General features: G+C 42.5%; 1 protein-coding gene and 1 non-coding gene across 2 annotated transcripts; one reads left to right on the top strand and one right to left on the bottom strand.

Moving 5' to 3' along the window:
• Positions 1-3,073: 3,073 nt before the first annotated feature.
• trnac-gca (transfer RNA cysteine (anticodon GCA)) lies at positions 3,074-3,145 on the bottom strand. Its single transcript has one exon. It is a non-coding gene; the product is annotated as a tRNA-Cys (tRNA).
• A 1,950-nt stretch (positions 3,146-5,095) lies between these two features.
• Positions 5,096-18,918, top strand: LOC115197480 (plexin domain-containing protein 1). Its single transcript, XM_029759054.1, has 13 exons — positions 5,096-5,268; positions 15,494-15,645; positions 16,195-16,338; positions 16,429-16,498; positions 16,685-16,807; positions 16,899-17,017; positions 17,156-17,255; positions 17,364-17,456; positions 17,615-17,696; positions 17,778-17,838; positions 17,957-18,083; positions 18,485-18,642; positions 18,761-18,918. Exons 1-13 carry the CDS (start codon positions 5,193-5,195, stop codon positions 18,878-18,880), a joined length of 1,425 nt encoding a protein of 474 aa, XP_029614914.1. The 5' UTR covers positions 5,096-5,192; the 3' UTR covers positions 18,881-18,918.
• Positions 18,919-19,915: the final 997 nt, after the last annotated feature.

The raw sequence follows: 19,915 nt of genomic DNA, 5'->3' as shown, positions 1-19,915 counted from the left end.
TCAATCAATAAATCAATCAGTCTTACCATATATAATTCTAATGGCAAAGGAATAAGAGATAGGCATATATTTCAACTGTAAACTGGCTAAAACTGACCATCTGTGCATGTCTGATTATAGATCTGTCTATGTCTAGGCTTCAACATCCCCATATTCTGTTTGTCTACGGCAGGGATGGGCAACTTTGATGGGGGAGGGGGAAACAAAAAATCGGGAACTCATCACGAGGGGCCGCAGTTGCTTGCGGGTCTTCATACCCGCGCACCCAGTGTCACATGAAGGCCAAGAAGATTATCGAGGATCTCAGCCACCCGAACCACGGCCTGTTCACCCCACTACCATCTCAAAGGCAAAGACAGTACAGATGCATCGAAGCTGGGACCGAGAGACTGATAAACAGCTTCTATCTCCAGGCCATCAGACTGTTAAACAGTTATCACTAGCCGGCCTCCGCCCAGTACCCTGCCCTGAACCTTAAACACTGTCCCTAGCCGGCTTCCAAACAGTACTCTACGCTACACCTGTACATACAGTTGAAGTCGGAAGTTTACATACACTTAGGTTGGAGTCATTAAAACTCATTTTTCAACCACTCCACAAATTTCTTGTTAGCAAACTATAGTTTTGGCAAGTCGGTTAGGACATCTACTGTGTGCATGACACAAGTAATTTTTCCAACATTTCTTTACAGACAGATTATTTCACTTATAATTCGCTGTATCACAATTCCAGTGGGTCAGAAGTTTACATACACTGATGAGCGTCTGCGTAGCCAGGCGCTAAAATAGAACTTGGTTCTATTTGTGACGCGCTGCAAGTCCTCCCTCTCCCATCTCCTCATTGGTTTTTAGGAGAATATACCCACGTTCCATCTCCTCATTGCTTTTTAAGAGCACAGAGCACATGGGTGATTGAAAGATGAACCGAGGCCCACACTCCAGTCCAGTCGGTTGTGGTAATGCACCTTAAAGTTGGTTGCCAACTGCCATAAAAAGTCCAAAGAAGTAGAAGAAGCCTGAAGGAGGAGAGATTACTAGGAAACAAACATTTACACTTTTATCTGTAGATTAATTGTCGGAGTAGAGGACCTTATGCATTTCAGGTAAAATAACAACCTAATGTTAATATCCCAGGACAAATTAGCTATCAACAGCAAGCTAGCTAAATAGGACAAATTAGCTATCAACAGCAAGCTAGCTAAATAGGACAAATTAGCTATCAACAGCAAGCTAGCTAAATAGGACAAATTAGCTATCAACAGCAAGCTAGCTAGCTAAATTGCCATAAATGTGTAATGCTTTTCAACCTGTCCCTAAATTAATATAGTTGGTTCATATTTGTTTTGATATTTCATCCTGCATGTCCTGATCGCATCTGATGTGGGGGGGATAAAATTAACATGCGGTCTGGTCAGCATATTAGGTCCCTGGGTTTGAACACCTCCCTCTGCAACTGGATCCTGACCTTCCTGACGGACCACCCCCCTGGTGGGGAGGGTAGGCAACTACACATTCGCCACGCTGACCCTCAACACGGGGGCCCCTCAGGGGTGCGTGCTTGGTACCCTCCTGTACTCCCTGTTCACCCACGACTGCGTGGCCGCGCATGACTACAACACCATCATCAAATCTAGTCTAAGAAAATGTTAATTGTCACATGCTTCATAAACAACAGGTGTAGACTAACAGTGAAATGCTTACTTAAGTACCGAGTTGCGTAAGCATTTCACTATTAGTCTACACCTGTTGTTTATGAAGCATGTGACAATTAACATTTTCTTAGACTAGATTTGATCTTATTTAGGGGTTAGAAAAGTATTTATGAATCACAAGAAACTGGTTTGGAGAGCCTTTACACACGAAGGAAAGAACACGGTGGTTTGATTCCTTCAGACAATTGGCACATTCAGTTCTTAAACCCATGGTAATGTTGGAAAATTTTTGTACGTAGAATTATAATAGGGAGAATAGTGTACAATAGTAGGCTATACCTTTGTCTGTTGCCTGCACTAACCGTGGAATTGTGTGATGACACGGCCAAGTCTTGTGCCATGCGTCGGGTTCAAACTGTTATGGCTTGGTCGGCGCTCAGCTCCAGAACGATTGAATTAGCTTACATGTCATTTAAAAAATATATATGATCAAGTGTTACTAATGATCCTCAGCAACAACCACATGGCCGTGACGGCGCTTACAGAGGAAGAAAATGAGGGTAAACGAAACAATGTAATTAAATAGAATGATAATGTAGGCTATACCAACTGAAGAGAACCAACTGTAAATTGTTGTTATTAGGCCTACTGACGGTCAATACTGATGGTGGCTAATATTTAACATGATATAAATAGGAAACAGGGGTAGCCTATAATTAAGACATTCGAGAGTACCCATCCCTGCAAGTTACAATAAAATGCTGTAGAATTTAAATATACTTTACTGTGGGAAAGTTGATATGTTGATATGCTTCAGTTTGCTGCCATATGACTGGCTCAACATTTGTCTCTCGCGATAATAAGGTAAAATATATCTATCAACATATATATATCTATATATCTATCTATTTATATGTACAATTCCCTTATCCAAACACATTACTCATTTACCTAGCTCTTATCAACAGCTCTTATCAATTTGTAAATTGCAGTGCTACTGTATTTGTGTTACTGTATTTCTATCAGAAAAAATAAAGTAGATGCTTTTCCCACTTGGAACCGCTAGGTTCTCCAGACCTTATTCATGGTTTCCTTCTGCGCAAAGATGGTGGAATTATTAGGGAATTAAGTCAAGGTCAGAATCCGGATATCTGTAGACACATTTCCACTACACCATTTATTTGATCTCCACCCAAAACAAATAGCAGGTGAATAGCATGCTATTCTCAAGCTCAGAATACACGTAGAGAGAAAACTGCATAGAAAGTGATTTAAGCTCCATTTATGCGCGCTTAACTTGTGTCGGAATCAGGCCCATGTTTATCTCGGCCTTACCTACCCAGTTAGTCACCATTCACTATTCACCAACCCACCATTGATAACAACTATTAGATCTGTGATCAATACGTTTCAAAGAAAATGAGGGGGCACCCGGATTTGAACCAGGGACCTCTTGATCTGCAGTCAAATGCTCTACCACTGAGCTATACCCCCTGATGTACAGTCTTGGCAACAGAGGTCTTCTAGTCAATGTTCTGAGTAAGTGTTTTATAGGTTAGTGCTACTAGAACATTGCTCCACCTCTTGTAATTATAAAGTGTGTTTTATTTTATTTTTATTTAACCTTTATTTAACTAGGCAAGTCAGTTAAGAACAAATCCTTATTTACAATGACGGCCTAACCCTAACCCGGACAGTGCCTTAGACTGCTCTGTGTGTGTGTGTGTGTGTGTGTGTGTGTGTGTGTGGGGGGGGGGGGGGGGGGGGGGGGGGGTTGCAGGGTTGGGTAGGTTACTTTCTAAATGTAATTTACTAGTTACCTGTCAAAATTGTTCATCAGTAACGTAACTTTTGGATTACCCACATTTTGTAACATAATCTGATTACTTTCAGTAACACACCCACCGCATCCAGAACACAGAGCCAATATTTACCCAGCTGGCTGCACAGCACAGGAGGATCAGATGTACAGACGCATGAAAGATATAAACAGAAAAATGTAGAGAGAGAGAGACCGTGTCCCAGGGAGAGCCGAGGAAGAGAAAAAGAGAGGGAGGTAAAAAAGGCTATTAAAAAAGGAAATAAGGAAGATGGAGAGAGAGAGAGCTGTGTTAAATGAGAGGGAAAGATTACAGAATTGAGTGGGTGTTTGTAATACAGGAGAGGAGCTGAATATGAGAAATAGTGTGAGTTGAAATGACACTGGAACAGCAGAACATTCTTCGGAAGTGTGTATTTTTACATCCAGATCCACATGTTATTGACCTCTTTGAATCTGACTGACTCGTGGAAAAGCCTGACCGCAGTATAATGTGAGTCATTGACAATTCAAGTCTTTCCCTCTGTTAATGTTGTAATTCTCCAGATGACCAGTAGAGACCAGTGTTAGCAAATTAAATTTGGGAGCTTATTCAGAACATGCTTATAGAAATTTGTTTACAGTAAAACCGAGATGTATCTTTTCATTGTGCAAGAGAATAGTCAGTTCTATTATAACATTTCAATGTTCAATGACATTCTGAGTATCACGCCCAACTAAACATGTCCCTAGCCCTAGTATGTAGGCTACATTTTCCAGCAGTGAATCTATTAAAGGCTCAACTGTCATTTCCTCACCAGCGTTCTCTAGCCTGATTCTTCGAAGTGGAACTGATTGTAATGAAACAGCTGAGAGAGAAGCGGAGGGATGGTGGAAATAACCACACAGTGCTTGTAAAGCAAAGCTTATTTGAACAGTATAACAGACACAACTGTTATCACATGGGCCTGGAAATTAAACCATAACCAAACAAAACATGCCGCTTTTTCATATGACCCACAAAATGTATGCTCAATACTCAGACAATATGGTTGTTTTTATTGACCAAATAAACATTCATAGCAGCGGGCATGGAATCCCAAAACTAAAGTGCTCATGGACAGTACCTGTAAATGTCGTCGTGGTAATTACCTGGTATGGTGGCTGTATGGTTAGAAGTGCTGTTAACTGTTTTAACTGCATTCATTTAATTCTCTGCAGCAGCCATGTCTGAACACAGAGAGAGACTATATCATTGTCCAGGGCTAGGAGATGCCATGGCATGCATGTACTCCTCTACTATTGAGTTCCCTAAGAGATAAGAGAGAGGGCTCCACTGTGATTCCAGATGATTTCACTAGCATCCCAGTCAAAATATGGAGGGAGAGAGACAGAGCGTGGGGCACATCAAAGCAAAGAGGATGGATAGAAAACATGAGAGAGGCAGGACATGCAGGGAGAGAGAGAGAGAGAACACTTTCATCTCCTCAGCTGCTACGCCTTATCATCCCTCTGTCTTTGTAATCACCATGGCAACGGAAGAACAGCTTTAAGAGGGTGTTGTAGAGGGAGAGAGAGTGTGTAAGGGGAGAGAGCATGTGAGGGAGGGAGGGAGGGAGGGAGGGGGGGAGAGGGAGCTACAGGGTGACTGGGACCAGGCGAAACTGTGTAGTTGAAAGAGAAGAGAGGGAGAAGAAGGAAGAGTGAGAGGGAAAGAGCTGTGTTTTGTTGTTGCTAAACAACATGTGTCTCAGTGCCCTGCTACTCATCTGTCTCTCCCAGGCAGAGTTGGGGAGAGTTTGGGCTCAGCAACAAACAGGTAAGCTTTTCTTTCTCCCCTACCTCTCCTGTGTTTTCCATCCTGATTCTCTTTTCTCACTGTACTTCATCACCTTTTTTTCACCTGTTGTCTCCTCCCTCCTTCCCTCCTCATTTCCCCCATGGATCACTCTCTTCATTACACTGGAGGTTGGTGGCACCTAAATTGGGGAGGACGGGCTTGTCGTAATGGCTGGAGTGGAGTTAGTGGAATGGTATCAAATACATCAAACACATGGTTTCAATGTGTTTGATGCCATTCCATTTGCTCCGTTCCAGCCGTTATTATGAGCCGTCCTCCCCTCGGCAGCTTCCAATGCTTCACACAGCCTGTCTTCAGGTCAATCAGGTGTTGTACTTTCTGCCTTACAATAGTAACCTCATCCAGACTCTTCTCTACTTTTTTTATCCCAGAATCATCCTTTATTTACATAATATATGCCATTTACATCTGTCCACCTGTCACAGCAATTTATGATCACATGGAATAATAACTTTGTTATTTAACATAAAAAAGATGTGTGTGTGTTATGGAATTATTTTTTTGATATCTCATGGCTTCAATGACCTACATAGAGAAATCTTTGAAGACATTGTTTTTACTAACTTACTTATATATGGAAAATGGTGCAGGTTCATGATTGTGTTTGGAAATGGGCATACCCTTATACTTTTTGTTTGTGCAGAAAAGTAAGTGACCTAGTTTACAATGAAAGTGTAACCATAAAAAACACCATGTTCCAGAATGACTCAGAACAACAACCCACAAAACAGCGTTGCTTCTGCCTAAAATTAGATTTGGACATGTTTCTCCCTGCCACTCTGCTAGCCTAAAAGTAAGGCAGTCCAGGGTGGGAAAGAAGAGGGGACAAGACAGAGAGAAAAACTGTTGAGGAATGTAGGCAAAAAGGTGGTAGCTTGATGAATCATGTTTTTTTTTATCCAGGTTTTTCTCATTGAGATAAAAATCGTTTTTTTTCAAGAGACACCTGGTCCAACAGCAGCAGGAGGAACAAAGTTTCACACAAAACAACTAACACAACATTGACCAAAACTGTAGACACACATACAGTACAACAATGACATATTACATGTGTGTTTGTATGTACGTGTGTTGAAAGTGTATGCATTTCTGAGTGCTTGGGGTGTGACAGGAATGCTGGTAGACTGATGGAGGGGGATGCATCGTGATGTGTTTCTCCTCCTAGCCATATAAAGCCTTTTATTAGAGATTGAGTACTTAGATTTGTCACTAACACTGTCCCACCACCGCACTCCTCTTTCTATGACCTCCTCACCTCTCAATAAATCCTGTACGCCTTATTAGCCAAATCTCTGCTCCGAATTCATATTTTATTTCCCTTCACCCAGTACTCTTTGCTGAGTGAATTCCCCTCGTGACCTTTGTTTGCTCCAATATTCCAATGGGAAAGGAAGATGCATCCCATTCTCCTTCCCTGTTACTATCTACCACCTTCAAAACAGCAACAGCTCTTCACTGAGCTGAATTAATTGCTTTTCGTGTTTATCTCACACAGAATAAAATTAGATGATTTTATTTTTTACGTGCAGTGTAAAAAAGCTGTTTGAAATAGGATCAAGAGAGCTATCTGCAGAGAGCTATCTGCAGCAGCTAAGGCAGATTATAGCTTGAGGGATGAAAATGAATTGTGAGGCTGCTGACCTCAGAGCTGGGCTCTCTGTTCTTTGTCCTGTTGAGAATTTCATTTAACAAACGACTTGTGTCTGGTGCAGCCATACTGGGGCCAAGCCTGAACAGAATAAAAATGGAAAGGATAAATCTGGATATACTAAATATCTGTGTGGATGACATCCATAGATGTGATTTCGCTGTCGTGGAGATTTTGATCGGCAACAGCAAGGGTCATTGTGACATCTATACAGACACTTCTGGCAAGTTCCAAGAGAACAGAAGGATCCGTGAAGTAAGGATAAAGAGACAGGGAGGGAGACAAAGAACCTACAATCCTAAAGGGCAACTCAATATGCCACTTTTCAACCGCATATTCATTATCTCCAGCACCATACCAGTGGGTACATACGTGTTACCGTCACGTTTCTATGATCTGGGGTTAAAGAGATAAGAAGAAAAGGCCCTAAAATGTGCTTCTCTGTAGGATTAAAAGAAACAAAATAAAACAGGGATTTTTAAAACCTTGTTTCTAGCCGGGGGGGGGGGGGGGGGGGGTATTTTCTTGCTCGCCGTGTCACAGTGAAACCTCATAGTGTTTGAAAATCACAGTTTTTAAAATCTTTCAACTTTTGATGACTTTTTAACTTTACATTTTTCTTCTACAAAGTGTATAAATGCGCCGTTTTCACATATGTAGACAACGCTATTGTGCTGGAAATAATGAAAATGAGGTTGAAAAGTGGTGGAATTGCCCTTTAACGATGAGCCGTGATGTTTGCATTGGGGAATAAGACATGGTTCAGCCCTGATCTTCATTGAGATGCCTGACTTAGTTCGCTATGGGCTTTGTCTTATCATACAATGAAAACCAGAATTAATTCCTTTCCCTCATCCACTGAGAGATTGGGTTTCACCATAACAGAGGAAGTGTGAGGTCATCACTGCTCTCTTGTTTTCATAGAAGAGATCTTGGTGTTTTTTCAGAATAGAAAATCTTGTTTCAGCATAACACCTGCTACCTTATCCGTTTTATCATGCAAGTTTTCGTGCTTTATGCCACCCATCAGGTGGCATACATTTTATTTTAATGATATTAGTAATGTGTCCAAGTTATAATGTGAGGACAATTTGCTTGATTAGCTGCATGCAAGGTTTTCAGACTCTTCACAGTCGCTTTCTGTGGGCAGTCTGTATGGTGGTCGTTCCTCTTGTGGGTCTGACCCTACAATTACCACTGCAGCTGTAGTGAGTGGGTGTGTGTGCCTGCAGTATGTGTCAATGTAAAGCAGGGATGGGCAGCTAGCGGCCAGGCCCCCTTTTTGTCGGCCCGTGGACCAGTACAAAATAATATATATATTTTTTAGGAACTCAGTTGGGGTCTCAACTTACTGTTGAGAATTAGAATACTAGAATACACATGGTGTAAAACTCTCTCCGCCCCATGGAAAAATAGAATTGCAAGTAGAATTGCATGAAATTAGTTATAAAATTCCAGGAAAACTTTTTTTACCCTCTTTGCTGTCACGAGGGGGGCCGCTAAAATGTTTTGCTCGCAAGGTTGGGGGGTATGGATGTGGGTGAGCAGACCCACGAGCCACTGCGGACCCTCATAATGAATTCCATTTTTTGGTGGCCCCCACCCCCATAAAGGTTGCCCGTCCCTGGTGTAAAGACTGGACCCGCTTGTTGAAAGGCAATGCCATGACCTGGGTACAAAGCCTAATAATTACCATACATTACAATAATTCATCATAATAATGTCTGGAAAAAAATATTTAGCAATGTTTCAAAAAGAAAACTACATTTTTTCCCATATTAGGTCAAAAGTTCACATAATTCAGGTATCAATGATAATTTGCTGTGGACTTGTAGTTTCGCGTTTTTATTGTCACGTGCACAAGTACAGTGAAATGCCTTTCCTAATGCAGTAATCAATATCATTGTAGTGCTATAAAGTAGAACAAAAACACACAAGAAATAGAAACAAGAACACGAGAAAGTAAGTATGCTATATACAGGGTCAGTGCCTATATCATATTTACAAGGGATACTGAAGTGATAGAGGTAGATATGTATAGGGGTAAGATGACCAGGCATCAGGATATATGATAAACAGAGTAGCAGCAGCGCATATGATCATCGTATGTGAGTGTGTAGTCAACATGAATGTGTGCGTGTTATGTGTGTGTGAGCAAATGAAGTGCGTGTGCTGGAATGTCAGTGTGACTGAGTGTGTAGAGTTCTGTGAGTGTGCATAGAGACAGCGCAAAAATAAAAAAGAAGGTAAGTCATATTCATATGATCAGCCACATTGAGTTGAGCTGTGGAAGTAATGTGCCATCCGGCTGATCCTGAGCCAGCCCTAGCAGCCTCTCTCATGCAGGAAAGGGAGTGCCCTCTTGCCTCCCGGTCTGACTGACCACCCACAGAAACAGGCCTGGAAATATGGGCCGAGTGGTTTCACAGCATCAGGGTTACTTTAGTGCTCAGGCCAGAAGACTGACTGACTATCGGCCTATGAGCTGTAGTTTAAACTTTACCATGTTGTTTATGCCTGAGAGCGGGTGGGGGCAGATGACCCTCCCGTTAAATTAGTTTGGGCTCTAGTACTATCCCTTTGGTCATTTAAAATAGTATTTTAGCATACCTGGACTCCAATTGTTTAAGACAATTAATATCAAATGAAAGCCTGAGGTCTGTGACTAAGTGACAGTTGCCTGTGATAAAGCAGGCCAGACACTCTGTGTGAGCCTTATATTCTAACAGAAGAGGTGTTTATGTTATAATGCTATTCTCACTTGTCATATCCTATTTGTCCTCTGTCATAAGGCATTCCAATACATCAGTGGTTCCCAGACTGTGGGGCCGAGGGGGTCGGCAGGGGGAAGTCAGTTGGGCTTTCAACTTACTTTTAAAAGTTGTAAATGGCAGAACGCACCAAATTGGGTAGTGCATTTGCAGTTCTCCTCTTGCCGTGTCAGTCACCGTAGAGATCTTTATAACTTGTCAGAAATGTCCAGATCAACTAGCCCATGTTAGCTAACGTTGTTTAGGTTGATTTTTTTGCCCGTTGATTTTGTTGTAATGCTTGAGTCACTCAGATTCCACATGAACAAACAGGACGTTCGCCAATGATAGAAGGGGGGGGGCAGAGTGAAAGTTTGGGAGTCACTGCAATACATGATATATCACCCCCGCCTGCTGATTTTAAAAACAGACCTTCTCGAACACCATAGTCACACGTGCCTGATTCTTCAAACTGGTTCTGTATGTTCTCTCTCTCCCATCTGGGGAGATGACCCTGGATTGTAGTACTGTGCTGAAACTGGGTTCACAAGAGAATTGGATGTTGTAGCCATAGAAATAGAACGGTCCTATATGTTTCACATCACCAATCATACCATACCTCATTTCCCCAGAAACATGCTGCAGTGCTGGCAAACGCATATGTCTATGGGGAAAACGTGACACCAAAGATCCAATTAGACTTTTTATATTTTATTTTGCAGACTGTGCCCTGTACTTTTCCTCAAAAAGAAGAGCAAGGATACAAAACAAATCTAGGACCAAATCTCCCTCGCGACACTACCCACTATCATTGGCCTCTCACACTCTTTTAGCATTTTAATTGTCCTTTAGTCCCCTCCATTTCCTATCTCCCCCTTCACAGCTCTCTATATACTCCTGATCTCGACTTGAAGCCTCTTGATGTATTTAATTGGTCTCCCCCTGCTCTGGGTATAATAGTCTGTAGGGTTATGCCATATAATTACTGGCCTTGGTGCTAGTCAGTTTGTTTCTGCTCACTTGCCAAGCAGGCAGTAGGTTGTCTACCGGTTAAGAGTGTTGGGACAGTAACTAAAAGGTTGCTGTTTCAAATACTCGAGCTGACTACCAAACATGTTTGTCTTGACAATGGAGCAGGGCAAAAGCACAAACAGATCTGGGACCAGGCTATAGAACGCATAGGAATTTAACAGTGATTTATAGGATCTATATCAGTTATATACATCCAGTTGGACAGTGTAGTACATACATGGTGGTCATTATGTTTTAGTGATTATATATACATATAAATAAATAACTTAACATTTCCTTTGAAATAAATATCTGCTAGAACCATTCAGAGTACCAGGTAAGAATGTCAAATGATAATGGCGATAAAATAAGACATTTATGATTTACAAATATGATGGAGTGATAAAGCCCTGGTTTTCTGAGTCTATTTGAGGGGGGGGGGTGGATGAACCTTAGCTGCACTTAAACCCTCTTCACTCCCTTCTACCAGCAATCATCCTACTAGCGTGACAAAGCACATGCAAAACACAGTCTGGATGGAAGTGTGACTCTTTACAACAGCCCTTTACTATTAGGAAGTGACATCTTAATAGTAATGGACTGTTGTGGTAAAGAGTCACGCTTCCATCCAGACTGTTTTTTGCATGTGTGACATCGCTTCCTCCACCTCCTGCCCCCCTCTCAGTCCCGTAGACAGGCAGGCTCCTCTTGTTGTCTTGGTGATTAGCCAGTGATTTAAGTACCGATGGCCTTGAGGGTTTTACTCTAGACCACTTAACTGATCAGAGCTGGCCAACTACAGCCCTGCTCCTCCCTACAACCCCTAGCTCCCTCTACACATTCCACTTGCAGGTTATTTCAGTGTTTGGTTTTAGGTTTCTGTTTATATGCTAAACATAGGCTTCTTTTCAGATTTGTCAGAAACAAGCCACGTGTACACAAATTGTGGCCTAGTGTCAAGCACCAGATAATTTTTACTTAATCAGGCAAGTCAGTAAAGAAACAATTCTTATTTACAAATGACGGCCTACCCTGGGCCGGATGTATGACACAACCTTCTTCAACTATACCTAAACGTTCTGAAGAGGTAACATGAATTAAGTGATTTGATTCAGTAAGGGCACTGGTAATATACAATTCATGCCTGTGCCAGTCAGAATTGATTCCACCCAGTTAGTGCAACAAAATCTGGTAACAAAAAATGCCGTGTTCTGAGTCGGAGTTCTATCACACACGGTATCCGAAAAATAACGAACATCGCTCTCCCTAATCTAGCAAGCAAATTCAAACGTGAACAGACTGCACATTTTATAACCGGTAAACGATTGAAAATGTTTGAGCACGGGCTTTCGACCAGAATCATCATTTATATCCGCCTGTTACCCAGCTCAGTTTGATCTGCTCAACAAGTTCTTTCCAGAGAAAAATCACCAGAGCAGCAGAGACGAACCCTTCGCGGCAGCCATGCTGACCACGGCATGTTCATGGTGATTCCACCGGGAAGAGTGAGCGTCACAGAGTGAATTTCTTTGCTTTTTTGTTTGCCATATGCCTACCGATATTCGAAAACTTCCTGTCGTCTACTGAAAGCAAGAAACAAAACAGTAAACGTATCGTACAGGAAGGGGCACAAATTTAGGGTTAGAAGAGACACTCCGTTTGAAGAAAAAAAACACGTGCGGTGAGATTTATATAGTACATGTGACGTCATGAACACACCCCATCTTTCAGAGCAGGACGAAATATTCCTAAAAGTTGCGCAACATTGAAGCTGTCTGGATCAGGCAGGCAAGTTCACCAGAAAAAAACGATTAATATAATGATGACGCTGATAATAACTGAGATGTACTGTATGATAATAGACAAAATAGTCCAATGCAGATAACAAAAAATAAAAAATTGTTAGTAAACTCAGCAAAAAAAGAAACGTCCATTTTTCAAGACCCTGTCTTTCAAAGATAATTCGTAAAAATACAAATCCAGACGGTAGGCAATTAAGGTAACAGTTATGATAACTTAGGACACTAAAGAGGCCTTTCTACTGACTCTGAAAAACACCAAAAGAAAGATGCTCAGGGTCCCTGCTCATCTGCGTGAAAGTGCATTAGGCATGCTGCAAAGAGGCATGGGGACTGCAGATGTGGCCAGGACAATACATTGCAATGTCCGTACTGTGAGACGCCTAAAACAGCACTACAGGGAGAAAGGACAGACAGGCAGACCACATGTAACAACACTTGCACAGGATTGGTACATCCGAACATCACACCCGCGGGACAGGTACTGGATGGCAACAACAACTGCCCGAGTTACACCAGGAACGGACAATCCCTCCATCAGTGCTCAGACTGTCCACAATAGGCTGAGAGAGGCTGGACTGAGGGCTGGTAGGCCTGTTGTAAGGCAGGTCCTCACCAGACATCACCGTCGCCCATGGGCATAAACCCACCGTCGCTGGACAAAACAGGACTGGCAAAAAGTGCTCTTCACTGACGAGTCGCAGTTTTGTCTCACCAGGGGTGATGGTCGGATTTGCGTTTATAGTCGAAGGAATGAGCGTTACACCGAGGCCTGTACTCTGGAGCGGGATCGATTTGGAGGTGGAGGGTCCGTCATGGTCTGGGGCGGTGGGTCACAGCATCATCGGATTGAGCTTGTTGTCATTGCAGGCAATCTCAACGCTGTGCGTTACAGGGAAGACTTCCTCCTCCATCATGTGGTACCCTTCCTGCAGGCTCATCCTGACATGACCCTCCAGCATGACAATGCCACCAGCCATACTGCTCATTCTGTGTGTGATTTCCTGCAAGACAGGAATGTCAGTGTTCTGCCATGGCCAGCGAAGAGCCCGGATCTCAATCCCATTGAGCACGTCTGGGACCTGTTGGATCGGAGGGTGAGGGCTAAGTCCATTCCCCCCAGAAATGTCTGGGATCTTGCAGGTGCAGGTGGAAGAGTGGGGTAACACCTCACAGCAAGAACTGGCAAATCTGGTGCAGTCCATGAGGAGGAGATGCACTGCATTACTTAATATAGCTGGTGGCCACACCAGATACTGACTGTTCATTTTGATTTTGACCCCCCCCCCTTTGTTCAGGGACACATTATTCCATTTCTGTTAGTCACATGTCTGTGGAACTTTTTCAGTTTATGTGTCAGTTGTTGAATCTTGTTATGTTCACACAAATATTTACACATGTTAAGTTTGCTGAAAATAAACTCTGTTGACAGTGAGAGGGCGTTTCTTTTTTTGCCGAGCTTATTTAAAGTTGACCTTACCACATGTTTTATATTCTGAAGGCTGAGGAATGGGCCTAGAGAAATGTAACCACTCTCAAATGCGTAGTCAGAGCTATGGATGCAAGGACTGACAATCCATTATATCAAAAGTATAGTTGTAACTATGTTTTGAGGCTATACAGTGTTGATGGTTTACATTTCCATTATGTACAAACATTGGAGTAAAACAAGCTTGTATGTTAGGTTCTGAAGGGGTACAACAGTTGAACTATACTCATGAGGTATTTATAAGTTATATTCTTCAGGATGTAATGGCTATATATGATTAATTTGTCCAAAAATTGATGTAGCAACTAAGGATTCTAGCTGTAAAGGTATAGTTCACTCAAAACGTATATTTTAGTATTTTGATCATTAGTGCAATGAATACAATCCCCCAAAAACGTGCATGTCAGCAGTCAAGTTTTCAAGATAAAGCTTGATATACAACTTTATCTCGCAACTGTATTCTATACAGAAGTGCATTATAAAAGATAGAATGCACGTACAATGTTCTGTGCACATAAAACACAACACTGCTGACATAAACGAGAAGGCTTGGATGTTGCAAACGTTGCTAGCCAGCATCTTATGACACTGGATGGCGAAAGGCCAGCAGAATTAGTAATGGAATGTAGCTAGCACAGACAACAACATCTCCAGCACCACTCATCTCAAACACCTCCTGACTTATCTAGATGAACTGGCAACTAACCATCTCAATAACTCACAAGCAATTGCCATGCAGGGCCAGAATAAACAAACAAAAACAAAAATGACAGCATCTGTACTGCACTGAGAAATGTCCCAAACCGAACAAAAACACTCCCTGCTTCCCGCCCCCTGCTCAAAGTACTTTAGCAGAAAACCAACCAGATGCAACTAAACAAAATGTCCAGTGGGGGGGGGAAGCAATATCCAAACCATTGCATTGAGAAATACACACTTGCTTCAGGGCTATGCAGTGACCTAAAGCCAGTGTTGGGGAGTAGTGAACTACATGTAGTTCAACTAGTAATTTAACTACATTTTGCAGTAGCTTTGTGGTAGTTGAACCTAATTCTAATCTTGGTCGTGTTTTCAGAAGTTAATTACTTTTTTTCTGCCATGGGTGTAGCTAACTACTGAAATACACACTACTTTTTTGCAAAAAGAAAATCTGGGTGATGTAGGCAAGAATGTCCTTTCTTTTTTCAGCATTAGACCTGCCTAATTCTCACTTTAAACTGATTTGTGTTAATGGGCTAAATTACACATTCTGTTGACCTCTGACTCCAGAGCGATTTTTCACAAAGTATATTTTTCTTAAGGCTAGTTTGAGTGTAGCTTAACTTCTACCAGTGAGAAGTAATTGGTTGCTTGGTTAAATATTTTCAGAGAAACTTCCCCAACACTGCCTAAAGCAAATGCTTGATTTGTTTATAATTTGACCGAGTGGAATCTTCTGACTGACACTGACTTGATCTGTGTCACTGGCTCACTGTGTTTTGGACAGAGATGCGGTATCATGTGAATGGACAGCAGCATGAGAAGCCATCACACAGAACCCCCAGAGAGCCGTGGCTGGGTTACGCCAGGGTGGCCAGGGAAGTACTGGGAGGAGGACTGACCATTGACACCCTACCAGACAACATGACACACTTAGTGGTGAGTGGCGCTGGGGCAGTGGTCCAACAACACACTAGTGTGGGCAAGATATGTACATACAGTATGTCAACGCGAGATTCGCTTGTTCCAGTTGTGGTGGTAGAATACTGCTCCCTGCTGGCCTTAGACAAAACAAATCAATGTTGAACCGCATTAGACTGCAGAGGGTATATTGAAAAGAGTTGAACAATGTAGATCAAATCAAATTGCAGTGAATCATTTCAACCTTGGGGCTGAAATTTACAGTCCAAGACATTCAAGGATATCCTAAGGTTTCTAAAAGCGTATCCCCTTAACTTATTTAGTATGCACCCTGCATTCTTTATATTTAGTATCCCTCTCTTGTTATACTACTATGTAATAAACTGGAGACTGGCACTCAATGTAGAGTGTGTGTTTCTTTGTTTATGTGGGCCTGCATTCAAATGTTGCTTTCCCTGTTAACCCTGTTGTTCATTATAACATCTCCTCTCCACCCTTTCTCACACCATTATTCTATCTCTCCCTCAACTTCTCCTCTTGCACTCACCTCTACTGTTTTTATAACAGGAGAACGCTGGTAGGTATTACTCATGGCGTAGTTTTGGCCCTGATGATCAGCGCACAGATGAACTCTGGGTAGATCTAAACGACCTAGAGCATGGCCAAGTCAGAATGCATGGCATTTTGTCCAACACACACAGACAAGCTGCGGTGAGTCATACACACAGACACACACACACACGCGCACGCACGTGCACGCACATTTCATTTCCCTCCCTCCCTCTCTTCCTCGTATTCCAGAAGGTCGCCCTCTCATTTGACTTCCCCTTCTACGGACATTATTTGAGGCAGATTACCATAGCAACAGGAGGTACATTTCATTATTCTTCCGACACATGGCAAGTTGTTCAAACTCAGATGGAGCCACTTATCATAATGCTTCCTTTCTACTCCCTGCTTGTTACTTACGTTAAGCCTAGAAGGAACGAACTATTGTAACTACCAGTTGCCACTTGCCATGCATCTCTATAGAACCCTGACCTCTGACCTTCCCCAGGGTTTATTTTCATGGGAGAGGTCACACACCGCATGCTGACAGCAACACAGTACATCGCCCCCCTCATGGCCAACTTTGACCCCAGCTTCTCCAAGGAGTCTATTGTGCAGTACCTGGACAATGGTGAGCCATAGAGTAACATTCAGACAACGCTTGTTATTTGACTTTTGACCCTTGGTTGACCTCTGTGTGACCTGTCCTGTACTGACCACAGGTGAGGTGTTTGTGGTGCAGTGGGAGCGGGTGAGACTCCACGGGAGGGAAGCAGAGGGGGCATACACCTTCCAGGCTGCCCTGCACCTCACAGGGACCATCACCTTCAGCTACAGAGATGTGAGAGAGACTTACAACATGCACACTAATGAACCTTGTTCAACACGTCTTTGATTTTAATGTATTCCATCTTAAAACAGTCACACTTTTCTGTTTCTCTGTCCATTTTTTCTCTACCTGTCAATCTTGCTCTTTCAGATACCTTTGCCAGTGGAGGTGATAAGTTCTGCTGAGCACCAAGTGAAGGCAGGGTTGTCAGATGCATTCATGGTAAACCTGCCATCCCCTCAATCCTCAGGTTAGCACCAAAGGGTTCCCTAACCCTAACCCACAGTTATCCAGGTTGGCAAATCTTTGATGTCAAAGGCTTTTGCTAAAATGATCTGAAATGATATCTCTCACATAGATGCCCAACGTCGGCTCTACGAGTACCATCGGGTGGACATCGATACAACTAAGATCACCAACAACTCTGCCTTTGAGTTCACTGCATTGCCTAGTAAGCAGCTAATCTCTATCCCTCATACAGGCCTCTCAGACATTTCATCCTCAATAACCAGTCACAGGCACAGCTTAGTATAATGTTAATGCCGACGCCAATCGTGTCGCTGCAGAATCAAAACCCAGGTCTCTCTGTCTCTCCCTCCCTCTGTCCAGCCTGTCTGCAGCATGACAGCTGTGAACTCTGCCTCTCGTCCAACCTAACCTCTGGCTGTACCTGGTGCAACATCCTCCAGAGGTGAGCAGGAGAGGAGTGTAGGTCACTATCTGAATAAAGGAGTCCTTGTTTCTTTGTGTTTGACATCTGTGTCTGTTTCAGGTGCTCAGACGGAATGGACAGACACAGGCAGGAGTGGCTGGACTACGCCTGTTCAGAAGAGGTAGAATTGGACAATGTCAATGAACGTTCACATACTTTACATGCACTGTACATCAAATGTAAATCACAGTCTCAGCTTCCTCTGTTAAAACCACAATTCCCATCCATTATATGGACAGGCCAAAGATGTCACATGTGAGGATTATTCCATGGGGAGACCAGACAGCTCCATTGACCCTTCAGTTCCCTCAGACTCTGAGGTCACCACTCCCCTGGAGCCCCTACTAGAAGGCCCTGCCACGGAGAGTAAGTCAAGTCTGTAAATGAGTGTGCCTGGGAGGGTTTATATCGGAGTATCAGAGTTCAACTGTGCATGCAGCAGCGTTAAACAGAGCTAGAAGAACCTGCATAGTAATGCTCTAGTGCTCAGTGTCTGTCTTTAGCCAGTGCCTACAGTAATCTGAGTATTCTTAGAACATGCAAAGAAATTGCACAGAAATTAAGTTCAGGAAAATAACAATGGAAGCAGTTTGAGTCCTAATTGCTCAATATTCAAACTGATCCTACATTTGAGCTTCCTCCAGATGACACCAAACGTGTGATTCTATACAATGGTGAAGGTGGGTGGATCTTGATTCACTTTGAATTGTGTGTATGGAGCCATGTTACAGGATTTTGATTGTACATTGTCTCTCTTTGCTGGTTAGACGTGAAGACAGCCCCCCCGAGACACCTCGACGGGTCAGCTCACACAGGAGTTATAGCAGGTGTAGTAGCTGCATTGGTGCTACTGCTGGCTCTGACACTTCTGACTCTTTACATCAACTCTCATCCTTCTGCTGCTTCACCCCCCTACTTCTTACAGGTTAGTAACACAATCAGGGCTCACATTCAACCAAGCTCTGTCCTGTTAAATGTAGACTTCTCCTCCAATTCTCTTTAACCTTTTAAAAACAATGAACTGTATGATCTTATTTCAATAGCGACGCAACAGCTACTGGCCATCCATGAAGTTCAGGAAGCAGGAATTCCACTCCGGCTATGCAGAGGTGGAGGTCGAAGGTCATGAGAAGGAGGGAATCATGGAAGCTGGCCAGTGCTGACCGGACTGAAGAGCAACTGGATGATGAACAGATAAAAATGAGTTTGTAGGAGAGGAAGGAGTGAGCTTAGAGCTACACACACAGCTGGTTGAGAGAATGCCAAGAGTGTGCAAAACTGCCATCAAGGCAAAGGGTGGCTACTTTGAAGAATCTCAAATATAAAATATATTTTGATTTGTTTAACACTTTTTTGGTTACCACATGATTCCATATGTGTTATTTCATAGTTTTGATGTCTTCACTATTATTCTACAATGTAGAAAATAGCAAATGTAAAGAAAAACTGTTGAATGAGTTGGTGTGTCCAAACTTTTGACTGGTACTGTATATGCCAAGAATGTATTTCATAAATTGATCATAGGCAATTCAATGCCTTCAAAACAGCAGAGTGCTCTTCAAAGAAGACTTTGACCTTATAAATTAAACCCAGATTGAGGATCATGTTTTGAAATACAGTACTTTCAAAGAATAAAGGCATTTGAATGAATACTGTTTAGTTGTAATGTCAACCAGAAAAGTAGAAAATTATAGTGGGCCTATAATTTCTGCACCCTGACCAGTGAAACCAATTCTGATTTACGACAGCAGATGTCACCCAAACCAAATTTATTTGTAACTTCACAGTAGCCTTCACAGTAGCCTTCACAGTAGCCTACATACAGATTGTAGTAGATGTCATGATCATCATATGGAATAAAAAGCGTTGCCGTGTATTCTAGATACCTTTTCTATATGTCATGTACACGATTTTGTCGTGCGCTTGTTCCACGGTAATGGTGGTTTCCACTAGATAGCACAGCCACAAAGTAAAAATTGGTTCTATCGAAGAAACTCATAAAAACACACATTTGCTTTTTGGTCTTAATTTAATATTAGGGTTAGACATAAGTTTGGCAGTGTGGTTAAGTTGAGGGTTAAGGTTGGGGTTAGATTTAGATTTAAAATCACATTTCAAGAAGATAAAATGCAGAAATGGGCGGGGTTTATGACTTTGTGGCTGTGGTAACTGGTGATGACAAGTGACGGTGGTGTGAA

This window comes from Salmo trutta, chromosome 1 (genome assembly GCF_901001165.1).
Source record: "Salmo trutta chromosome 1, fSalTru1.1, whole genome shotgun sequence".
NCBI classification, from domain to species: domain Eukaryota; kingdom Metazoa; phylum Chordata; class Actinopteri; order Salmoniformes; family Salmonidae; genus Salmo; species Salmo trutta.
The sequence above is the reverse complement of the archived record's forward strand: the minus strand, read 5'-3'. Positions and strand labels throughout refer to the sequence as shown.